The 18395-nt window shown below is 43.1% G+C and overlaps 1 protein-coding gene across 15 annotated transcripts in view; it reads left to right on the forward strand.

The window, feature by feature from the left end:
• Positions 1–18395, forward strand: part of MAGI1 (membrane associated guanylate kinase, WW and PDZ domain containing 1) — a 642539-nt gene that overhangs the window by 502489 nt on the left and 121655 nt on the right. For all 15 annotated transcript variants that reach the window (XM_086697648.1, XM_086697649.1, XM_086697651.1 and 12 more), the window contains exon 3: positions 8254–8373. In XM_086697648.1, coding sequence (XP_086553774.1) covers positions 8254–8373 — 120 coding nt within the window. The remainder of the gene's footprint in view (positions 1–8253; positions 8374–18395) is intronic.

Raw genomic sequence — 18395 nt, forward strand, 5'->3', positions numbered from 1 at the left:
TATTTCTATCATTCCCATCCTTACCTATATGTGAGGAAAGGAAGGCCGGCAAAGTTCAGCAATCTAAATTCTTTAGAGGGTAAGGTGGTGGAAACAGACTTGGGTCCTCAAGCCTCTAACCTCTCCCAGTGTTTCCTCAGGGGTTGGAGGCCTGGTTACAGTGGTTCTCAATGATTGTAAGTGATGGGAGATGAGTTAGGCATCTATTTGGTGCCTAAAACTTGTTTTCGGCTTCTTGCTGGTACTCGAACATTGAGCAGCCACTTTTGTTTGTAATTTTTGAACAATCGTCATAGTTCTGTGAAGTAGAAAGTCTCAAATTGGTGCTAATAGGCCTCTAACAGCTTTCTGATGTTTGTCAATCTCCCCCTTGTAATAAGAGGACGCAGACCTCAGTCTCAGAGCATTAGGCTTTAGTAAAATGGCATGGCTTTATTTTGTTTTTGCTGTATTTATTTTTAGTCACTTATTGTTTATGGCAGAACGAAACCCATTCTTCACTTGAGGTAATGCTAAATGTGTTCTTTGTATAAAATAAATTATAAGTAGTCAAATCACCCTTCATGGTATATATATGTATACGTATATATACATATAGTTCTGTAGGTGCTGAGAAACACGGAGAAACTACAGTCGAGGTACAGAACAGTTCTCTCCCCCGCCCCCTGTGCTCTTGCTTTGTGGTCAACTCTATCTGCACATTGTCCAGCCGCTGATGACTCCTCCATCCTGAAGCCTTGCCTTTTAGAGAGAATCAAATAAATGGGAGCACACAGGAGGCAGCCTTTTGAGTCTGGCTTTTCTTTCACTTGGCACGATGTATTTGAGGTTCATCCATGCTTTACCCATCTGCAGTCTGCAGGGACTGAATACAGTCTGTCCTTTCACCCGTTGAAGAGCATTAAGTTTGTTTTCATTTAGTTTGGAGTGATTCTGCATAAGGCCGCTGTAAACCTTCGCGTATCAGTTTTTGTGTGGACAGAAGTTTTCATTTCTCTAGGATAAATCCCTAGGAGTGTGACTCTTGGGTCACATGGTGAATTTATGTTTCGTGTCATATCAAAATGACAAAACTCTTTTCCCACCGGCTGTGCCATTTTGCAGCCTTCCCAACGATGTATGAGAGTTTCAGTTGCTTCAGACTTTTGCCAGCTTTTGGTATTGTAAGGTTTTTAAAACTATTTTAGTCAGGGGGCGCCTGGGTGGCTCTGTCGGTTGTCATCTGACTCTTGATTTCGGCTGGGGTCATGTTCTCACAGCGTGTGAGAGAGATCAAGCCCTCTGTTGGGCTCTGGCCTGACAGCATGGAGCTTTCTTGGGATCCTCCCTCTCCCTTTCGTATAGTTCCATTTTTCAAAAAGTAGTTTGATTTGAAGGGCAAATATTGAGTAAATCTTACTGCCTGTCCTGTAATATGGCAAAAATTGTGTGAGTGGTAGGTGACTGAATGAATTTGTAGGAACAGTACATTCAACTGTGCTTCATCTCCATTAGCTAAAAGAAATGAACAGCATGAGGCTGTCCTAGATAGCCAACGAATTTCAAGCAATGCGAGTAATTGCTTTATTGTACGGAATGATCTTGCCTTAACATCGACGGTAGTTGAAGGGACTATAATTTTTTGAAGTCTCATTGTTGGATTTTGATAAGCAGGACCCAGATTAATTTAACAGCAGGTGAAATCACTGACTATTAACAATTTAGTCTTAGTAGGATAATGATTCTTCTGTTAGCATTCTGGCCTTGGGACCTTTTGGACAGGTACTGAGTGACAGCTCGCCTAAACCCTGATGATGCTGGGAATATGAGGCAGGAGGAAACAGCATGGTGCATGCCATCCCTAAGATTTCGTTTGCTGCCTCGATTGGATATTTCACGAGAATGTTCAGATTCAAAGGAGAGATCTAATGAGCGCTGGATCCATTTTCCTTTCTATAGCCACGGTTTGTGGAGTTTGATAAGGAAGGTCACTTTCTGATTTCCTCAGGAAGGGTCACTCAAGCCAAGTATACCAAAAGTTTATGAGCCATAAAATGTGCGTAAGAAGCAAGCAGCCACTCAGGCTTTAAAAGGTGGACTTTTAGGGGCATTGCTAATTCATACTGAGACATTCAGCAGGGCGTAGCTCAAATTCAGTTGTTCAGTTATGATCACGTGGTGGGAAAGTTTGATGGCATTGACTACCCAGTGAAATTTTGTAAGCATTTTAACACTTAAAAAAGGCTCTCTTTAAGTGACTAATGGATTGAGGTTTAAAAAATAAAATCAGGCAGGGGCACCTGGGTGGCTCGGTCGGTTGAGCGTCCGGCTTCAGCTCAGGTCATGATCTTGCCGTTTGTGAGTTCGAGCCCCTCGTCGGGCTCTGTGCTGACAGCTCAGAGCCTGGAGCCTGTTTCAGATTCTGTGTCTCCCTCTCTCTGTGACCCTCCCCCGTTCATGCTCTGTCTCTCTCTGTCTCAAAAATAAATAAACCTTAAGAGAAAAATAAAATTTTTTTAATTAAAAATTTTTTTAATAAAATAAAATCAGGCGGAAAATGAACAGCACCATCTTCTCAACTTTATATGTAGTGTATTTTTATTCATTAACTAAAGGTAAGTGTTGTTGACATGGATGCTGGCTTTCTGTGCCACGGGAAACCTTGGAACATACTGTTTGTTTGATTCACTTGGAGCCTGTATTCTGTTGCACAGTTTTGCAAGGACTAAGTGACTATGGAAGATAGTTGAGTAGGGTACCCAAGAATCAAGTTGTTCAAGATTCCTGAAATAATCATTCAATTTACAAAACACCGGAACAGCTACATACCCATTCGTACAATTCAGAGTATGAGAGGTATTTAAAGGAATAATCATGTTGTCTCTGTTCGTTTCTGAACCCACATTCCTGAGGTTACCTCTGCTAAGGATTTAGGATTATTCTGCCCACTTAATGATTTCTTAACTCAAAAAACATGCAGCATCCACAGGGCTTCACTAAAATGCAGTGATAGTTTACATAGTATTCTGTAACTTGTTTGTGTCACTCAGCTGAACATCATAGACATTCCTTCCTTCTGGTGACTGTGTGTAGCTCTCACTGCTGTTTACATAGTGAAAACATTTTCCTGAGGGTGAATCTACCGTATTCCATGCAATCATTCCCATATTTATGGGCACTCAGGTTTTCATTTTGGAGGACTGCTTTTGCTTCGGTCTTTTTGTTTTGTTTTTGCTACAAACCCTGCTGCCACAAATATCTAAAGAGATTTGTTTTCCTAAGAGACCATACCTCTTCCTGGCTTCCTTGTTACATGACCTTGGGCAGTTAACTTTCCTTTCTCTCTCAGCTTCCTCATCAATAAAATGAGTATAATAACAGTCTTTGCTTTTACCTTTCTTGTAACAAATCCAGGAGTATTGACGGAGTGCTTAACATTGCCTGTGACCTTAAGTAAGCATCTAGTTAATGGATGCTATCCTTTCCCACTCTACGGTTTGATCTTCTCTCTCACTCCTGTTTTCTGTTTGTTTGTTTTTTTGCAGGCAAGGAGGTGAACACTGTGCTTATTTGCTTAAATCTAATAACTGTAAGACACTGGCCCGATTTCTGGCTAGACAAGCAGAAGGCAGTGTTGTAGGACGTGGAAAACCCCACTTTGTCAGCCTGGTGATTATTATTATTTTTTTTTTTAATACGCTGTCCCTGAGGAACATGATAGAATTTGTTTTACTTCTCATCTGCCAGGAAGTAACCCTTCTGGCTTTGTTAGAAGTGTGGTTTGTAATAATTGTACCCACCCCAGATGGCTCCTGAAAACCCTTTGAAATGCCATCTGCCAGGCGTGTGTCCAGCCGGCAGCCTGTCATTCTGCTAGAAGAAAAGAGGAGGCGGGGTCCCCTCCCCTGCCCTTTTCTCCCTAGCGTCACTGAATGGAGCCTGGTCATGTTGGCCCAGACCCAGGGCGGGTTACTCGGAGGAGAGCTGGGAGTAAACCTCCTGCTAGCCTGCAGAGTAGAAAGGTTTTGTCTGGGTAATAAACTCTGAAGGTTCCGTGGGTGGAGACTAACCCGCCCCCCACCTCCTTCCCCTGCAGCTCAAAGGCCACCAAACATATTTATTTACACGGGAGAAGAGTATCAACTAGTTTCATTATTCCTCTAAAATGTAGCATTTTTGAAGTTCTTCTGTAATTTTGAATCCTTTCAGGAAATTAAGACCCAGGGGTGACTGGTGCTTTGAAAGGAAATCTGGCAAACTGGTCAATGGCAAAGAGAAGGCGGCTACTGAAGGAGAGGGGAAAACCCATCGTTGTCTGGTTTTGGAAGACCGCAAAAACCCAACAGATCTTTCATTTGGTTTTATTGATCCTCATCTTTTTTTTTGGGGGGGGGGTGGGGTTGGGGGATAGATTAGGTTAATGCATTTATGGTATGGTGCCTGAGTAGAAAGTTGCCATACAGAACACATTTAGGACAGACCCCTTCACGGCAAGTTTCAGAGAGTTTCTGTTCTTGCCCCACACTGGGATTTCCCAATATGGTGGAGACTGTGTTTTCCGAGCAGCCGGATAAACAACTTTTGTCACCTGGCTCCAAGACAACACGCCGTCTTCCTTTGCTTCTTCCTGCCTTGCTGACCACTACATCTTAGTTTTCCTTGAGGGTCTTTCTCAGTTTCTAAAAATTACAAGGTTTTAGTGTTCAACCCAAACCTCTTGCCTTCTTTTTCTACACACTCTCCCTGGATGATCTCTGTCTCTTACCTTCAAATGCCAGTGGTTTGCTGATCACTCCCGATTTTGTGTCCCCGTCTCCACTCTGATCTCCAGACTTACCTGGTCAGCTGTCCATAGCCCTCCGCATCTACGTGTGTAATCAGCATCTCAAACTTGACCTGCCCACGAGTGAACTCTTAATGTTTTTCCCCTAGGAACCACTGCCTCCCCTGTCTTCTTGATCTCTGTAAAGGGCACCGGGCCATTTGCCTGTTTTGCCCAGGTCAAAGAATGGGATGTCAGTCTTTATCCTTCTCTTTTTCTTACACACTCCCTCCACTCCATCAACAAGTTCTGTCTTCGAAATACAGACCTGGTGTGGCTTGGTGAGTTTAATCTGTCTATCCCGTGGACTGTATCACAGCTATTTGTAATATTCACCACGGATGATAGAAATCTGATTGCTTTGCACTACCCCCCACCCTACGATTCTTGTCCATGCCATGATTTTCTCTCACATGGACCCTGTAATAGCACCCTCACTGGTTTCATTGCTTCTGTTCTTGCCCACCTCCTCCTGCTCCTCTGCCCAAAGCCTGTTCTCGGTCAAGCTTCATGATCTTCTTAAAATGAATCATAGCACCACCCTGCTGAAAACCTTCCAGTGGCTTCCCATCTTCCTTAGGATAAAATACGAAGTGTCTGCTGTGGCTTCCCTAAGCTGTCCCCTTGCTTTTATTTCTAACCTCCTTTCCGTTATTCTGTCACAATTACTCTGCCCTTCCCCCAACATACGGAGCCTGTTCCTGCATCAAAGTTCTTGGCCTCCCCACCACTCCCCTACTTTCCCATTACTTTGTCATGGCTCTCATTTTAGGTGGCCACTCCTTAGTCTGCTTTTTCCTAATCCCCACCTAAAATAACTTCCTCCCCCCCCACCCTGCTTCCTTCTTCCAAGATACTTTAAAAAATTTTTTTCTTAATGTTTATTCTTTTTGGGGAGAGAGAGAGAAAGAGAGAGACAGCATGAGCGAGGGATGGGGAGAGAGAGAGGGAGACACAGAATCGGAAGCAGGCTCCAGGCTCTGAGCTGTCAGCACAGAGCCCTGAGGCGGGGCCTGAACTCATGAACCGCAAGATCATGACCTGAGCCGAAGTCAGCCGCTTAACCGTCTGAACCACCCAGGCACTCCTCTTCCAAGATACTTGTAAATCCTTTATCAAAAAAAAAAAAAAAAAAAAAAAAAATCCTTTACCTTACATTGCTCTGAGACACGTTAATCTATGTTTCCTATGGACGAATTGTTTCCACCTGTAATTATATGCTATATTCACATATGCATTTTTTCTTCTTTCACAGTAAAATGTAAATTCCATTAGGTCAGGGGCTTTGTCTTATTCACCAGTGTTTCCTCAGTGCCTGAACTGGTGCTTGCTTTAATTGGGACCTCTGTAAATATTTGAACTATAGCATTCTGTCAACTCATTTCATTCTGACAATGCTATAAACTTTAATATGTGCTGACAGTTATTGAGCTAAGCCTTCTAAAAGGTTTACTTCATTCAGTGCACACAACAAACCTATAGCGTAGGTACCACTGTTATGCCTAGTTCACAGATGAGAAAACTAAGTAATAACAGAAGCTAAGCAACATGCCCAGGACCGCAGGTTGTTGGGAGGAGTGGCAAGCCTTGAACTTATCATTCCCACCGCAGACACCTACTCATCAACAGTATATGGTATTCTTTATGGTTCTGGAGTACCTGCTCTGTGCCTGATATTGGAGATTGCAATTTAAAGCTTGTAGTCTACCTAAAGGGACTTGTATCATTTGCCAGGTGAGCCAGAAATGGGAAGTTAGGAGATGGTACAAGAGTAGACTTCTGGGGGCTCCTGGATGGCTCAGTCGGTTAAGCGTCCGACTTTGGCTCAGGTCATGATCTCAAAGTCTAGAGTTTGAGTCCCACGTCGGGCTGTGTGCTGACAAATCAGAGCCTGGAGTCTGCTTCATATTCTGTATCTCCCTCTCTCTCTGCCGCCCCCCGCCCCCCCACTCACACTCTGTCTCTCTCTCTCCTTCAAAAAATAAGTAAACATTTAAAAAAAAAAATCAAGAGTAGACTTCTGGACACAAGAAGGCTTCTTTACCAGAAAGCTTTAGTATGTGGGACCTGATAAGCAAACGTGTGCAATACAACCATACTGTGGACACTGTGCAACTCTTTAAAACATTCAGATTTCAGATATTGGAAAAATCAGGCTCATTTAAAATGTACTTACCCCGAGTTAAATACGCAGCAAGTGTTGAGGTGTGTGTGGGTTTTTTTTGTTTTGTTTTTTGTTTCGTTTTTGACTTGAAAGGATTCTGGATAGCCACCGTAGGTGTATGGACATGATCATTCACCTAGGCAAGTGATCGTAGAACATTAGAGCCAGAAGGTACAAACAGTTGGTTATTTAATTGTTTTTAAGTTTCCAGGATTAGGGGGAAATCCTTGTGTACTAAGTTCCTAGGAATCAAGAAGAATCCCTGTTCATTATGTAGGAAACCTTGACCTTAAAGCATCACAGCTAATGGTGCCTTGCAAAATAAGTTATGTAGATGCTTCACCTAACTTGAATGTAAGAGCAGAAATCATGTGTTTGGCTCTCTTTTGGTCTTTCCTAATATTTAACATTAGTTCCTAGTACACACTATGTAATGGCTTCTTGGTTGGTTTTCTTCTTTGGTTTGTATGTAAACCACATTCCTTCCTCATTCCTTCCACACTTTTTGTTGAGATTAGGCTAAAATGATAGGTCTGGAGCCTAGCACCTGAGCGGGGTGACTTAAATACTCCAGAGGCCCCGTATGACTCATTAGAAGAATTGTTATGTTCATTAGTCACTGAGCAAATGACCATATTAATTCAAGAGGAGGATTTCCTAGTAAATTCAGTGTCCCTTCTTTCCAGTCAGAACTTAGGGGTGGCCTCTTTTCGTCAAACATATTAATTACACAGAGAGCAGCAGCATTTTAAACCCTGGGAGATCTCCATCCACCGATCTTGGGTAATTGCGTTTCTCTAGTGATATGTTGATGCAGTGGGTGTCATTTTCTTCAAACGGCTTATTACATTGGAACTTGCTGGTTGTACCTCGGAACACAAGAATTGTGACGCCTGTGGTAAACACATAAACGTCTTAGGCTCTGAGCTTAAGGTGGGTAACTTTTTAGTATTTACTGGAGTCCTAAAAGCTGCTGGTTGTAAATATTGTCCGTGTAAAATCCAGTCTGCCTTTTTCATTCAGTGCATTTTAAGAAATGATAAAACTCACCCCAGGCTACCCAGCTGTGCTTGGTTTGCTCTTTCTCCCGCTTGAAGGTCGCCAGCGCTAGAGGGTGGAAGTGGGGATGCTGTGCTGTTAGAACGAAGGTGCCTTGACCAGGTCCCGGTCTGGGCAGATAGGTGGACCATCGCGGGTCCTCCAGCCTATGGAACAGGTTATGTTAATTACACCTAAATGGGGAACTTCCTGTTTGCATTGACTGATGGTGTCCATTGCATTTATGCAGGCACAACCCGGTCTCCCAGAGAAGGAGAAGTGCCTGGCGTGGACTATAACTTTCTGACTGTGAAGGAGTTCTTGGACCTCGAGCAGAGCGGGACCCTTCTGGAAGTCGGCACCTATGAAGGTGAGCATGTCTACACAACAGTGGTGAGGATGCCTCTGCCCTGGGCGCTTTGGAGGATCGGGGCCATTCAGGCATAAGTGTTTTGTGAATAGAGGAGTCTCATCAGCTACAGGAGATTGCAGCTCACTTTAATGTGATTGATGAAATAAGGTGTATGGAGTAAGGCTTTGTGGAGCTCTTCAAAAATAGTTTTGGGGACTTTTCTTCTCCAAGAGTTTTCTCCTTTATTAATTTATTAATTTAAATGTGTGTATCTGTGTGCGTGCACGCACACGCCTTGTTTTTCAGTATGAGCATGCATGGTATTAGAAGGGCGCCTGGGTGGCTCAGGCGGTTAAGCATCTGACTTTGGCTCAGGTCGTGATCTCACAGTTTGTGGGTTCAAGCCCCATTTCATGCTCTGTGCTGACAGCTCAGAGCCTGGAGCCTGCTTCGGATTCCGTGTCTCACTCTCTGTCCCTCCCCTGCTCACGCTCTGTCTCTCAAAAATAAGTAAAAATATTTTAAAAACATTTTTTTTAAAAAAAGAAGAGGGCAAAGAGTCATGGTCAGTCACAAAATGTGACTTTATAGGTACTGTTTTATTTTTATTTTATTTTTTTTTTAATTTTTTTTTTCAACGTTTATTTATTTTTGGGACAGAGAGAGACAGAGCATGAACGGGGGAGGGGCAGAGAGAGAGGGAGACACAGAATCGGAAACAGGCTCCAGGCTCTGAGCCATCAGCCCAGAGCCTGACGCGGGGCTCGAACTCACGGACCGCGAGATCGTGACCTGGCTGAAGTCGGACGCTTAACCGACTGCGCCACCCAGGCACCCCTATAGGTACTCTTTTAAACTTGAAAATGGAGTGTCATGTTTTACCGCTAATTGATTTTTAATGCATTTTTTGAATAAATAATACATGTATATGGTTCATGAAACAAAATATTTCAAAGTATTAAATAAGTAATCTCTCTTCTAAACCTATCTTTATTTGCCTAATTTTACATTCTTCTTTGTCAATATTACATGCAATGCCATTAGTTTTTGATCACCCTTCTGAAACTTCTTTTTGTAAATACAAGGATACATGTGCATGTGTGTATATAAACAAATGTGTTTTGTGCATGTGTTTTTATGTCTCCCCTATTTTACACAAAAGGTAGTGTGCAATACATGCTGTTTGGTACCTTGGTCTTTTATTTAACAGGATGTCTGATAGGTTTTTGTAATGCAGTAAGAAAGCATTCGTTTTGTATTTTAAATGGCTGTATAATCTCATTGTATCAGCATGGCCATGATTTATTTAACTAGTTCCCTATGGATAAATACTTTTAATGTTTCAAAACACTACCTGCATTAAATAACATGGATATAAATCATTTCACACAAGTGCAAATATGTCTATAGGATGAGATCCCACAAATGGTGTAGCAAGGTCAAAGCCAAATGTGGGGAAAAAATTCAATGTATGTTTTCTGGAAACATTGTAGCTTGATTGTTCTTTTGAGTGTAACTATTTGAGACTGAAGAGCATAATATGATACTATTAACTAGGTCAGATTATTAACTTGGTCAAATTATTATGGTAGGTCATAGTCATTTTAAAATTTGGATTTATTAGGTGATCACAGGGGCATTTTCAAGAGTAGACTTAAAAACAAAGGGTACAAACAAAGACTGTTATTTTATTAGGGATATTGTAGCTTTGATGTGATAATAACCCCTGTTCCAGTCAGTGGGTAACAATTAAGTAAGGGTCACGGATCTTGTATATGCTGATTATGGTTTGATATTCTTTGGATCAAACCAAAGGGCAGAGCATTATCTCTGTACCTACTGCCCATTTCCAAATTGTGAATATACATTAGGCTGTGTTTGGATGTTAATCAATTCCTGATTGTGAATTCAGAAATATTTCCCTTGAGTATTGGTAATTATCAATTGTCTTAGTTTCCTGGAAGTGTTGGGATATGACTGGTGGTTAGGAGACTGGAAGGGAATCTGAGAAAGGGTGATTCACTAAGGCCTAGGAGTGAGGTGAGGGAAGAGGGGGGCGGTACTAAGTGGCTGTACCAGGAGCCTCTTCAAGGTTGTCTTGCAAATGTGAATGTAGTTGAAAATTCCATGGGGCGCCTGGGTGGCGCAGTCGGTTAAGCGTCCGACTTCAGCCAGGTCATGATCTCGTGGTCCGGGAGTTCGAGCCTCGCGTCAGGCTCTGGGCTGATGGCTCGGAGCCTGGAGCCTGTTTCCGATTCTGTGTCTCCCTCTCTCTCTGCCCCTCCCCCGTTCATGCTCTGTCTCTCTCTGTCCCAAAAATAAATAAACGTTGGAAAAAAAAAATTTTTTTTTAAATAAAAAATAAATAAAATAAAAAAAAAAAAAAAAGAAAATTCCAGTGGCCCAGACCAGAACAAGTGTGAATCCCCTTTCATTAGCAGAAAGTGAATTGTCCTTATTTGAAATCAGTTATTATGCACGTCTGGGGAGCTTGAATCCCCTCATCTAAAAAATACCCATTTGCATTTTTGGAAAGGTTAAGGGTGGGAATCATGCAATCCCAAAGAGTATGTGTTGGGTTGAAAAAGAAAAGCATGTGGCATAGACAACCACCCGTCTGGGAAACAAGGAAGCTAACCTCTTTTTATTGAGTTGTTTATATTACAAGTGATATACAGGTGGAGTCCGTTGGTTTTCTCATTTCATTTTTATCACTTTGACAGAGTAGCTGTTATCACCGAATATTTAGATGGGAATGCGAAGACCAAGTAGCAGTTAGGAACATTTTCAAGGTTCAGAGCTGATGTTAGAATACTGGAGCCCGGAACCAAACCCAGCTCAGTTTGACTTTCAGATCTCACACTCTCTTTCCTGAAAACGCTAAGAAAAGAATAGCCTGGCTATAACTAAAAAATCGTAGAAATAACTCATCCATACCTTAACCTAACTTCATGCTGGGTAGCAATAGGGAAGCATTTTTCAGAGAGCGTCTGATCATCTCATATAAAACCATCTTTCTGTGAATGTTGGTTGCTCTGTTGTTTTGGAGTTGAAATTTCTTATGCCCAGCATTAATCCATTCCATTTTTCAGCCTTTTGACTGTTCGGTGTGTGTCAGCCTTTGACCTTTTAGCTGTATAATTTTCCTACCATATGAGACAGCTCATACTTTTTTGGAACCCACTGAAGTGTATTATGTTGACTCTTATAAGCTAGAAGCAAAGTGGAATTTTTATTAAATGCCAAATACTGTCAAAGGCATAGAGCTGGCCGGATCTTTGGAGAACTTCCTCTGTCTTTACCTCCCTTGGACCAGCCCCGATGGCAGCTGTCTGTTGGTCACTAACAAGCGCTCGGGCTGGGCTGCAGCCCCGCCTGAGATTGAATCTCAGCCCCTCTGCTGTGGAGCTTTGTGCCCTCCGGCAAGTTGCTTAATGCTCCGTGTCTCCATTTTCCCTTCGGTAAAATGAGGATAATAATAGTGCTTCCTCATAGGTAGGATTAAATGAGACAATAATTGGAAAGGGCTGAGCACAGTGTCTGACACATGTAAGCTCTCAATCAGCGTTAGCTCTTATATTTACACACACGACTGGTCCGAAATTGCCACCCTGGTGGATTCCCTCCCCCTTCTGCTAGTCAGTAAACCAGCGCATTTGCCAGTAAAACGTCTTTATTTACTTCCCAGGTATTCACCGTCTTTTTGTCTTCTCAGATTGTTCTCCTCTTGGCATGTCCTGGTTCCAGAGAGAACAGTCTAGCATAACAACACAAAATACTCCTTTTTTTAAGAAAGCTTATTTGTTTTTTTAAGTGATCTCTACACCCAACATGGGGCTCAGACTCAGGACCCTGAGACAAAGAGTTGCATGCTCCTACAACTGACCCAGCCAGGTGCCCCCATAAAACACTCTTCAGGGCAACATACTTTGATCATTTTAAGTAAAAGTAATGCATGTACATGATGGAATACTTCATATAGTGAAGAACATAAACATATCCAGTCCAAGTTGCTTCTCTTCCTCCCCATGGAGATCCACTGTTAAAGAATTTAGTGTAGAGATTTAGAAAAGGTAGACACAAAAAGCTTGTAGGTAGTACCCTTGTTTATTTCTCTCTTCTTGCCCTTCCCAGTCCACAGTTCTTGGGAATCTTTCTACATTACCCGAAAGAGTTCTGCCCCCTTCTTTTAAAATGCTACACAGTATCCCAGTGTATGCTGACCAGTTCCCTGCAGGTGGACATTTAGGATGTTACCCCCACTCCCCATTATGGTTTGGAAGCATGGTTGCCATGAGCTCTCCTGAACAAGTATCTCAATACACTGTTCTGAGCGTAACTCTACAGTAAGTTTCTGGCCACGCAATTTTGAAGCAAGTCCTTCTAGGCATGCACAGTGCACTTCACCAAGTATTTATTGAGCATTTGCTTTGCATCAGATGTTGTTCCATGGCATCAGGTGTGATATGCAGGATGGAAAACCACAGCAGCTGTGCCTTTGAAGATGCTTATGCTTTTTAGTGATTTATTTTTGCCAGTACTTGTCCAGCAGGTACTGTGTGCTCAGTACTCATAAGTGGGTTATATGCACCAACTCACTTCATTGCCCACCAATCATAAGAGGTAGGTACCATCGATTCCCCATTTTACAGAAGAGGAGTATGAGACCCAGAAAGGCCAGTTATCACATGGTCAGCCAGGAATAGAGCTGGGATCCAAACCCAGGCGGCCTGGCTCCAGGGTCCATACTCTGCCCCTTAGTCTTAAGAGGCAAATTAAACAATTTCGAGAGAAGTGGTGCATGTTCTGAGAAGGGAACTCTAGGGTTCTCCAGAAACATACAGCAGGGGCACTGCATCTAATTTCATATCAGAGTAGACCCCCTTGAGGAAGTGGCAGTTGGCCAGGGGACCTCATGAGTTCAAGTGAGAGACTCGGGGACATTGTTTCAGTTTGGGAATTAGCCCCGGCTTCAAGGCCTGAATCCAGAGAGAGCAAGTAGGATGAACCGAGAGAATGTTAGAAAGTTGGTCCTGGAGAAGGAGGGGCAAGGAACCATCTCCTGCTTCCTTTAGAACCAATGCAATCCAACAAATATTCCTTCAGTGATGGAAATGTTCAGTATTCTCAGCTGTCCAACATGGCAGCCACTAACTGCATGTGGTTATTGTGACTGAAAAACTGAATTTTAAATTGAGTTTAGTTTCAAGTAAGTAGTCATGTGTATCTGGTGTCTGCCATGTTGTGTAGCACAGCTCTAGAACGAAAGCTTCTTCAGGGAAGGACGAGGACCTATTCCAGAAGACCCTTCCCTTCTCATTCAGGTGATTTCATTTTATTTATTTTTTGTTGTTGTTATATCTAGTTTTTAACATTTATTCACTTTTGAGAGACCAAGATTGAGCAGGGGAGGGGCAGAGAGAGAGGGAGATACAGAATCCGAAGCAGGCTCCAGGTTCTGAGCTCTCAGCCCAGAGCTCGACGTGGGGCTTGAATGCACAAACTATGAGATCATGACTTGAGCCCAAGTCAGATGCTCACCTACTGAGCCACCCAGGCGCCCGTCATTCAGCTGACTTCAGAGAGCTAAGCACATGTTTCAAAGTTAAGCTCCCTTAAAAAAAGGATAATTTTGAATCCTCCCAAAGAGGATGTTACTACAGAGCAGTGGTGATCTTCTTTTGTGGATATATTCAGTGACGTGTGAAATGGCAGGCAAGTAGAGTGAAGCACTAAAACCTCAGGGCCTGATAACTGTCAGCACAGTCCTTGATGTCCAGTATTTCTTTGGGACTTGGAGTTGCAGGGTTGTAGGTTTTAAAGCTGGAAATGCAGTAGGGTCGTTTCTTCAGAAGATAGAACTGAGATCTAGAGAGAGAGAGACCGGTCTAAGACACTAAAGGGTGTTGGGACAAAGCCTGGACAAAGCCTATCCCCCAAGTCATGTCACAGGCAGGACTGGGATGCCAGTATTTCCTATGTCTGCTCCCTGGAAATAGATCCCTCTTTTGTAGACTGTATTGCTAGTTTGTTTATTCAGTTGTTTACTTGTTAAAAATAAAATGCTGAACGAAACCAGATACGATCATTATCCTCATAAGTCTCAGAGTGCACAAGGCACATTATTTATATAATCAAGGGAAGAAATCTACGGTTGTGAGTGTTCTAGGGTCAATAAAGAAGGCTATAGGTTGGGGAGATTTGATCTCTATGGAGTTGGGAAAAGTTTCGCCCGTAGAAGTAATCATTGAAGTAAGTTCTCAGGGTTGAGCTGGAGTTAGGTTGCTAGATTTAACCAAAAAAAAAATATAGAACATCCAGTCTTGCATTGCATCTGGCAACCCTAGTTGGAATTAGGTTTGGACTATGTTGGTGTCGGTAGTGGTGGTAATGATGAGTTGACTGAATCTTGAGAGTTTTATGTGATTAAAAAGCTGGCCTTGGTAGTGCATCAGTTACCATAAGAAGGAGGCAGAAGGTGCAGGTGACAATAGTCCTCCTGGCATGACCCCTAGTTGCTGCCTTGTACGACTGGACGGATGCTGGTACGTCTGCCGAGATAAGAAACTTTGGAAAAGGCCAGGTTTGGTGATGGGGCTAGGGGCCGCATGATGAAACTTTCCATGTCCCACCAGCTCTAATGCTGAGAATAGCATTTACACCAACAGAGTGGAGGCCCCTCCTGCCTCTATAAGGAACCTAACCATTGTCCCTCACAAAGCACAGAAGTTCTTAGTGGAGCTCATGAATTGATCTCTGCTTTGCAATTTGAGCCAACTCCTTATTCTGTCATGAGATAGATGCGACATCAAGACAAAGAACACAGGAATAAATGTGTCTCTCCTCTTTGGCTCATCTTCCTAATTGTAGCACCGAAGTAATGTATTTGATATGGTGCTGGAAATAAATCAGCTGCACCATCTCCCTTTGCCTGGCTTTTCTTGCTTGTTATTTTTTCTTGTTGACATTTTCACTCAGCAAGACAGGTTGCTGCCTCAGCGAGCCCTTGGGACTTCTCTAGGAGAAAGTTTACAAGGGATGAACTATTCAGTGGGGTGGTTCCCAACATGCCTGTTTTACAAATGCCTCTGGGTAGAAGAGGCTGATTACACACTTTGAGCCTTGCAAAGGTTCTCCCTCAGCATGGAGGTGCAGTGCCAGAGTGACATTTCAAATTGGAGTTATGGGTTGCATATTTCTGCATGTTAATTAGGAAGAGGGATGTCAGCATTCAGTCATGTGATTGTTTTGCTTCCTAGAAGGTCTACAAAAAAAGCAGCTGCCAAGGGTATACTTTTTGGGGACACAGAGATAAAGCAGGGGTGAAGAGAGTTCTTGTTTGTCATTGAGGAGAACGAGACCGTCTGGAGTCCTGTTCTTTGGCAGGCCTCGGAAGCCGTCTGTTAGGATAAGCTCTGTTGGCAGACTCCAGCGTGGAATGTTCTCTGTTGATAATGAAAGTAACCAAAGGGAATCTGTGCTGCAATTGGCTGTTCCTCTGCATGTGGAGATGAAGAGGCTCGTGCCAGGGTGGTTTCGCTGAATTCCCTGCTTAGAGATCCCCAGAGATTCCCGGAGTTGGGAGCATAGACCCTGGGGACAGACAAATGTGTGTGTAAATGCCACTCATCAGTTACACACTGTGTGAATCTCATCTTCAACTGAAAATGGGAATATTGATGGTATTTTTTTTCCCATAGGATTATTAATAAAGATGAGAGTAAGTAAATGTATGGGTGGTGACAAGATAGGTGCACAATAAAGGTAAATTGTGGTTAGTGTTCTTTAAATATACGTTTTGGTAACAGTCTACCCTCTTCTACACTTCAGGGCTTGTATCAGCTCACAACATTGGGTGCAATTTAAGACTGCTAGGGTTCATTACATGCTAACATTGTTCCAGGCACAATGGTGAGTACTTGGTACACGTTACCTAATTTGATCTTCACAAAAAAAACCTGTTAGAACTGTTGTTATCTTTCTACCATGAGAACTGAGGCTGGAAAGAGAGAGGTCCCTTACGTTGCTCAGGGTCACAAAGCTATTAGATTACCCTCTCTGGTCTTATAGTCAAAGCCAAATGACAGTGGCAAGAACAAACATCTAATTATAAGACATTGGCTTATCCTTCGGTGCGTGCAAATCCTAGTTTTGCAGGGTGGAGCGGGTAGGAAAGGGAAGAGTAAAAAGAAAGTGATGGGCGTTTTATGAGTGATACCATCCCGTGCTGAGCAAGCAAGTAGAAGATGCAGCAGTGGGGATCTGAGGTCACTGAGGTGTATCTGATGGACCAGGAAGAAACTGCCGTGAGTCATGCTATTAAAAACCAGATCCACAACAGAGGGATGGAGGCCCGTCCCGGGCTGGAATTCGAGTGTGCTGTCTCTACTTGTTGATTTACTCATTCTCGAAGAATTCCTGATGACCGTATGTGCCTGGTACTGCGTTCGTCCTGGCGATGCATTGGTGCCTGAAAGTAGATGTGGTTCCTGCCCTCGTGGCACTTGTGGTGTAGAGGTAAGGACACAGAGTGAGGGGCACCTGGGGTGGGGGGCTCCGTCAGTGGGGCATCTGACTTCAGCTCAGGTCATGATCTCGCGGCTCACGAGTTCGAGCCCCGCGTCGGGCTCTGTGCTGACAGCTTGGAGCCTGGAGCCTGCTTCAGATTCTCTGTCTCCCTCTCTCTCGTTCCTCCTGTCCCACTCACGCTCTGTCTCTCTCACTCTCAAAAACAAATAAACGTTAAAAATAGTTTTAAATAATAATAAAAAAAGATTATAGCGGGGACACCTTGGTGCCACAGTCACTTAGGCGTCCAACTCTTGATTTCAGCTCAGATCGTGATCTCAGCGTTCATGAGTTCGAGCCCTGCATTGGGCTCCATGCTGACAGTGCAGAGCCTGCTTCAGATCCTCTGTCCCCCTCTCTCTCTTCACCTCCCTTGCTCACTCTTTGTCTCTCATAAATAAATACAAATTTAAAAAAAAAACCAGGTATTGATTAATTAAAACATCTGATCATTACAACCAAGGCCATTGGGAAGGACAGGTACATGGTTCCCTGAGGACACTTAAGGGTAGCTTTGATCTAGTTGGTGGGGTCAGAGATACAGTCTCTGAGGACAAGTGGGTGGTCACGGCATGACCTTGAGGCCAGACAAAAACAGATACGCTGAATGTCTATGGCCTTATGTGCTATTTGTACATCTCTGCTTTATACATAAAAGAGTAAGGCTTTTTACCCCACTGTACCCCAAAGAATTAAGCCTGTTTTGTTCCCATGGGTGTGATATTGCCCCGTGAAAATGTGTACTATAGATTCCCAGCCATTGGTAGTCACTACTATCCCAGTCTGCTTATGTTCAAAAGCGTGGCCTGTAGGAAGAGGACAGACAAGTGTCTTCCTGCCCCCACCCCACCCCCATATGGAATTTTAAACTGGGGGACAAAGAACTTAAATGCTATTTACCCTGGACCAGCCAGTGACTCTAAGGCAAGCATTTCTGCTACTCTTGGCCTCTGCATTCCTCATCTACTGAAGAGGAATGCTATTCTCTGATCTGGTTACCTCTGCTCTCTATGCAAAGGGAGGTTTGGTGTCCCCTGAGTACTTGTTAGAAATTTAGAATCTCGGGCCCCACCCCGATCCATTCAATCAGAAAGAATCTCCACGCAATAGAGTTTTGTCGTTTGCACGGTGTTTAAGGAAACTGATGTATACCATATACAACATTTGTGAAGATCATGTTTTAGTTCCGTTTTTACATCTTATTTCTAGTGTCTACCACAGTGCCTGGCCAAAAACAAACAAACAAAACAACAGGTTCCCAGTCAGGAAATGAATGCATGAATACTAAATTCATACAAAGCGAGAGGCTGTATAGACTTGATTCATTCTGGCTTAAAACTCAGGGTTACGGTCCTCTTTAAATATTTTATCCAGCTCTAAAAATTGATTTGCAGTTCCCATGAATTTTTAAATGCACGTCAGAAAATATTTTTCTTTGACGTGGTCATGGCCAAAGAGTGTGTCTGTTAATT

Source organism: Puma concolor, chromosome A2 (assembly GCF_028749965.1).
Source record: "Puma concolor isolate L17-30 chromosome A2, mPumCon1.1.hap2, whole genome shotgun sequence".
In the NCBI taxonomy this organism is placed as follows: Eukaryota; Metazoa; Chordata; class Mammalia; order Carnivora; family Felidae; genus Puma; species Puma concolor.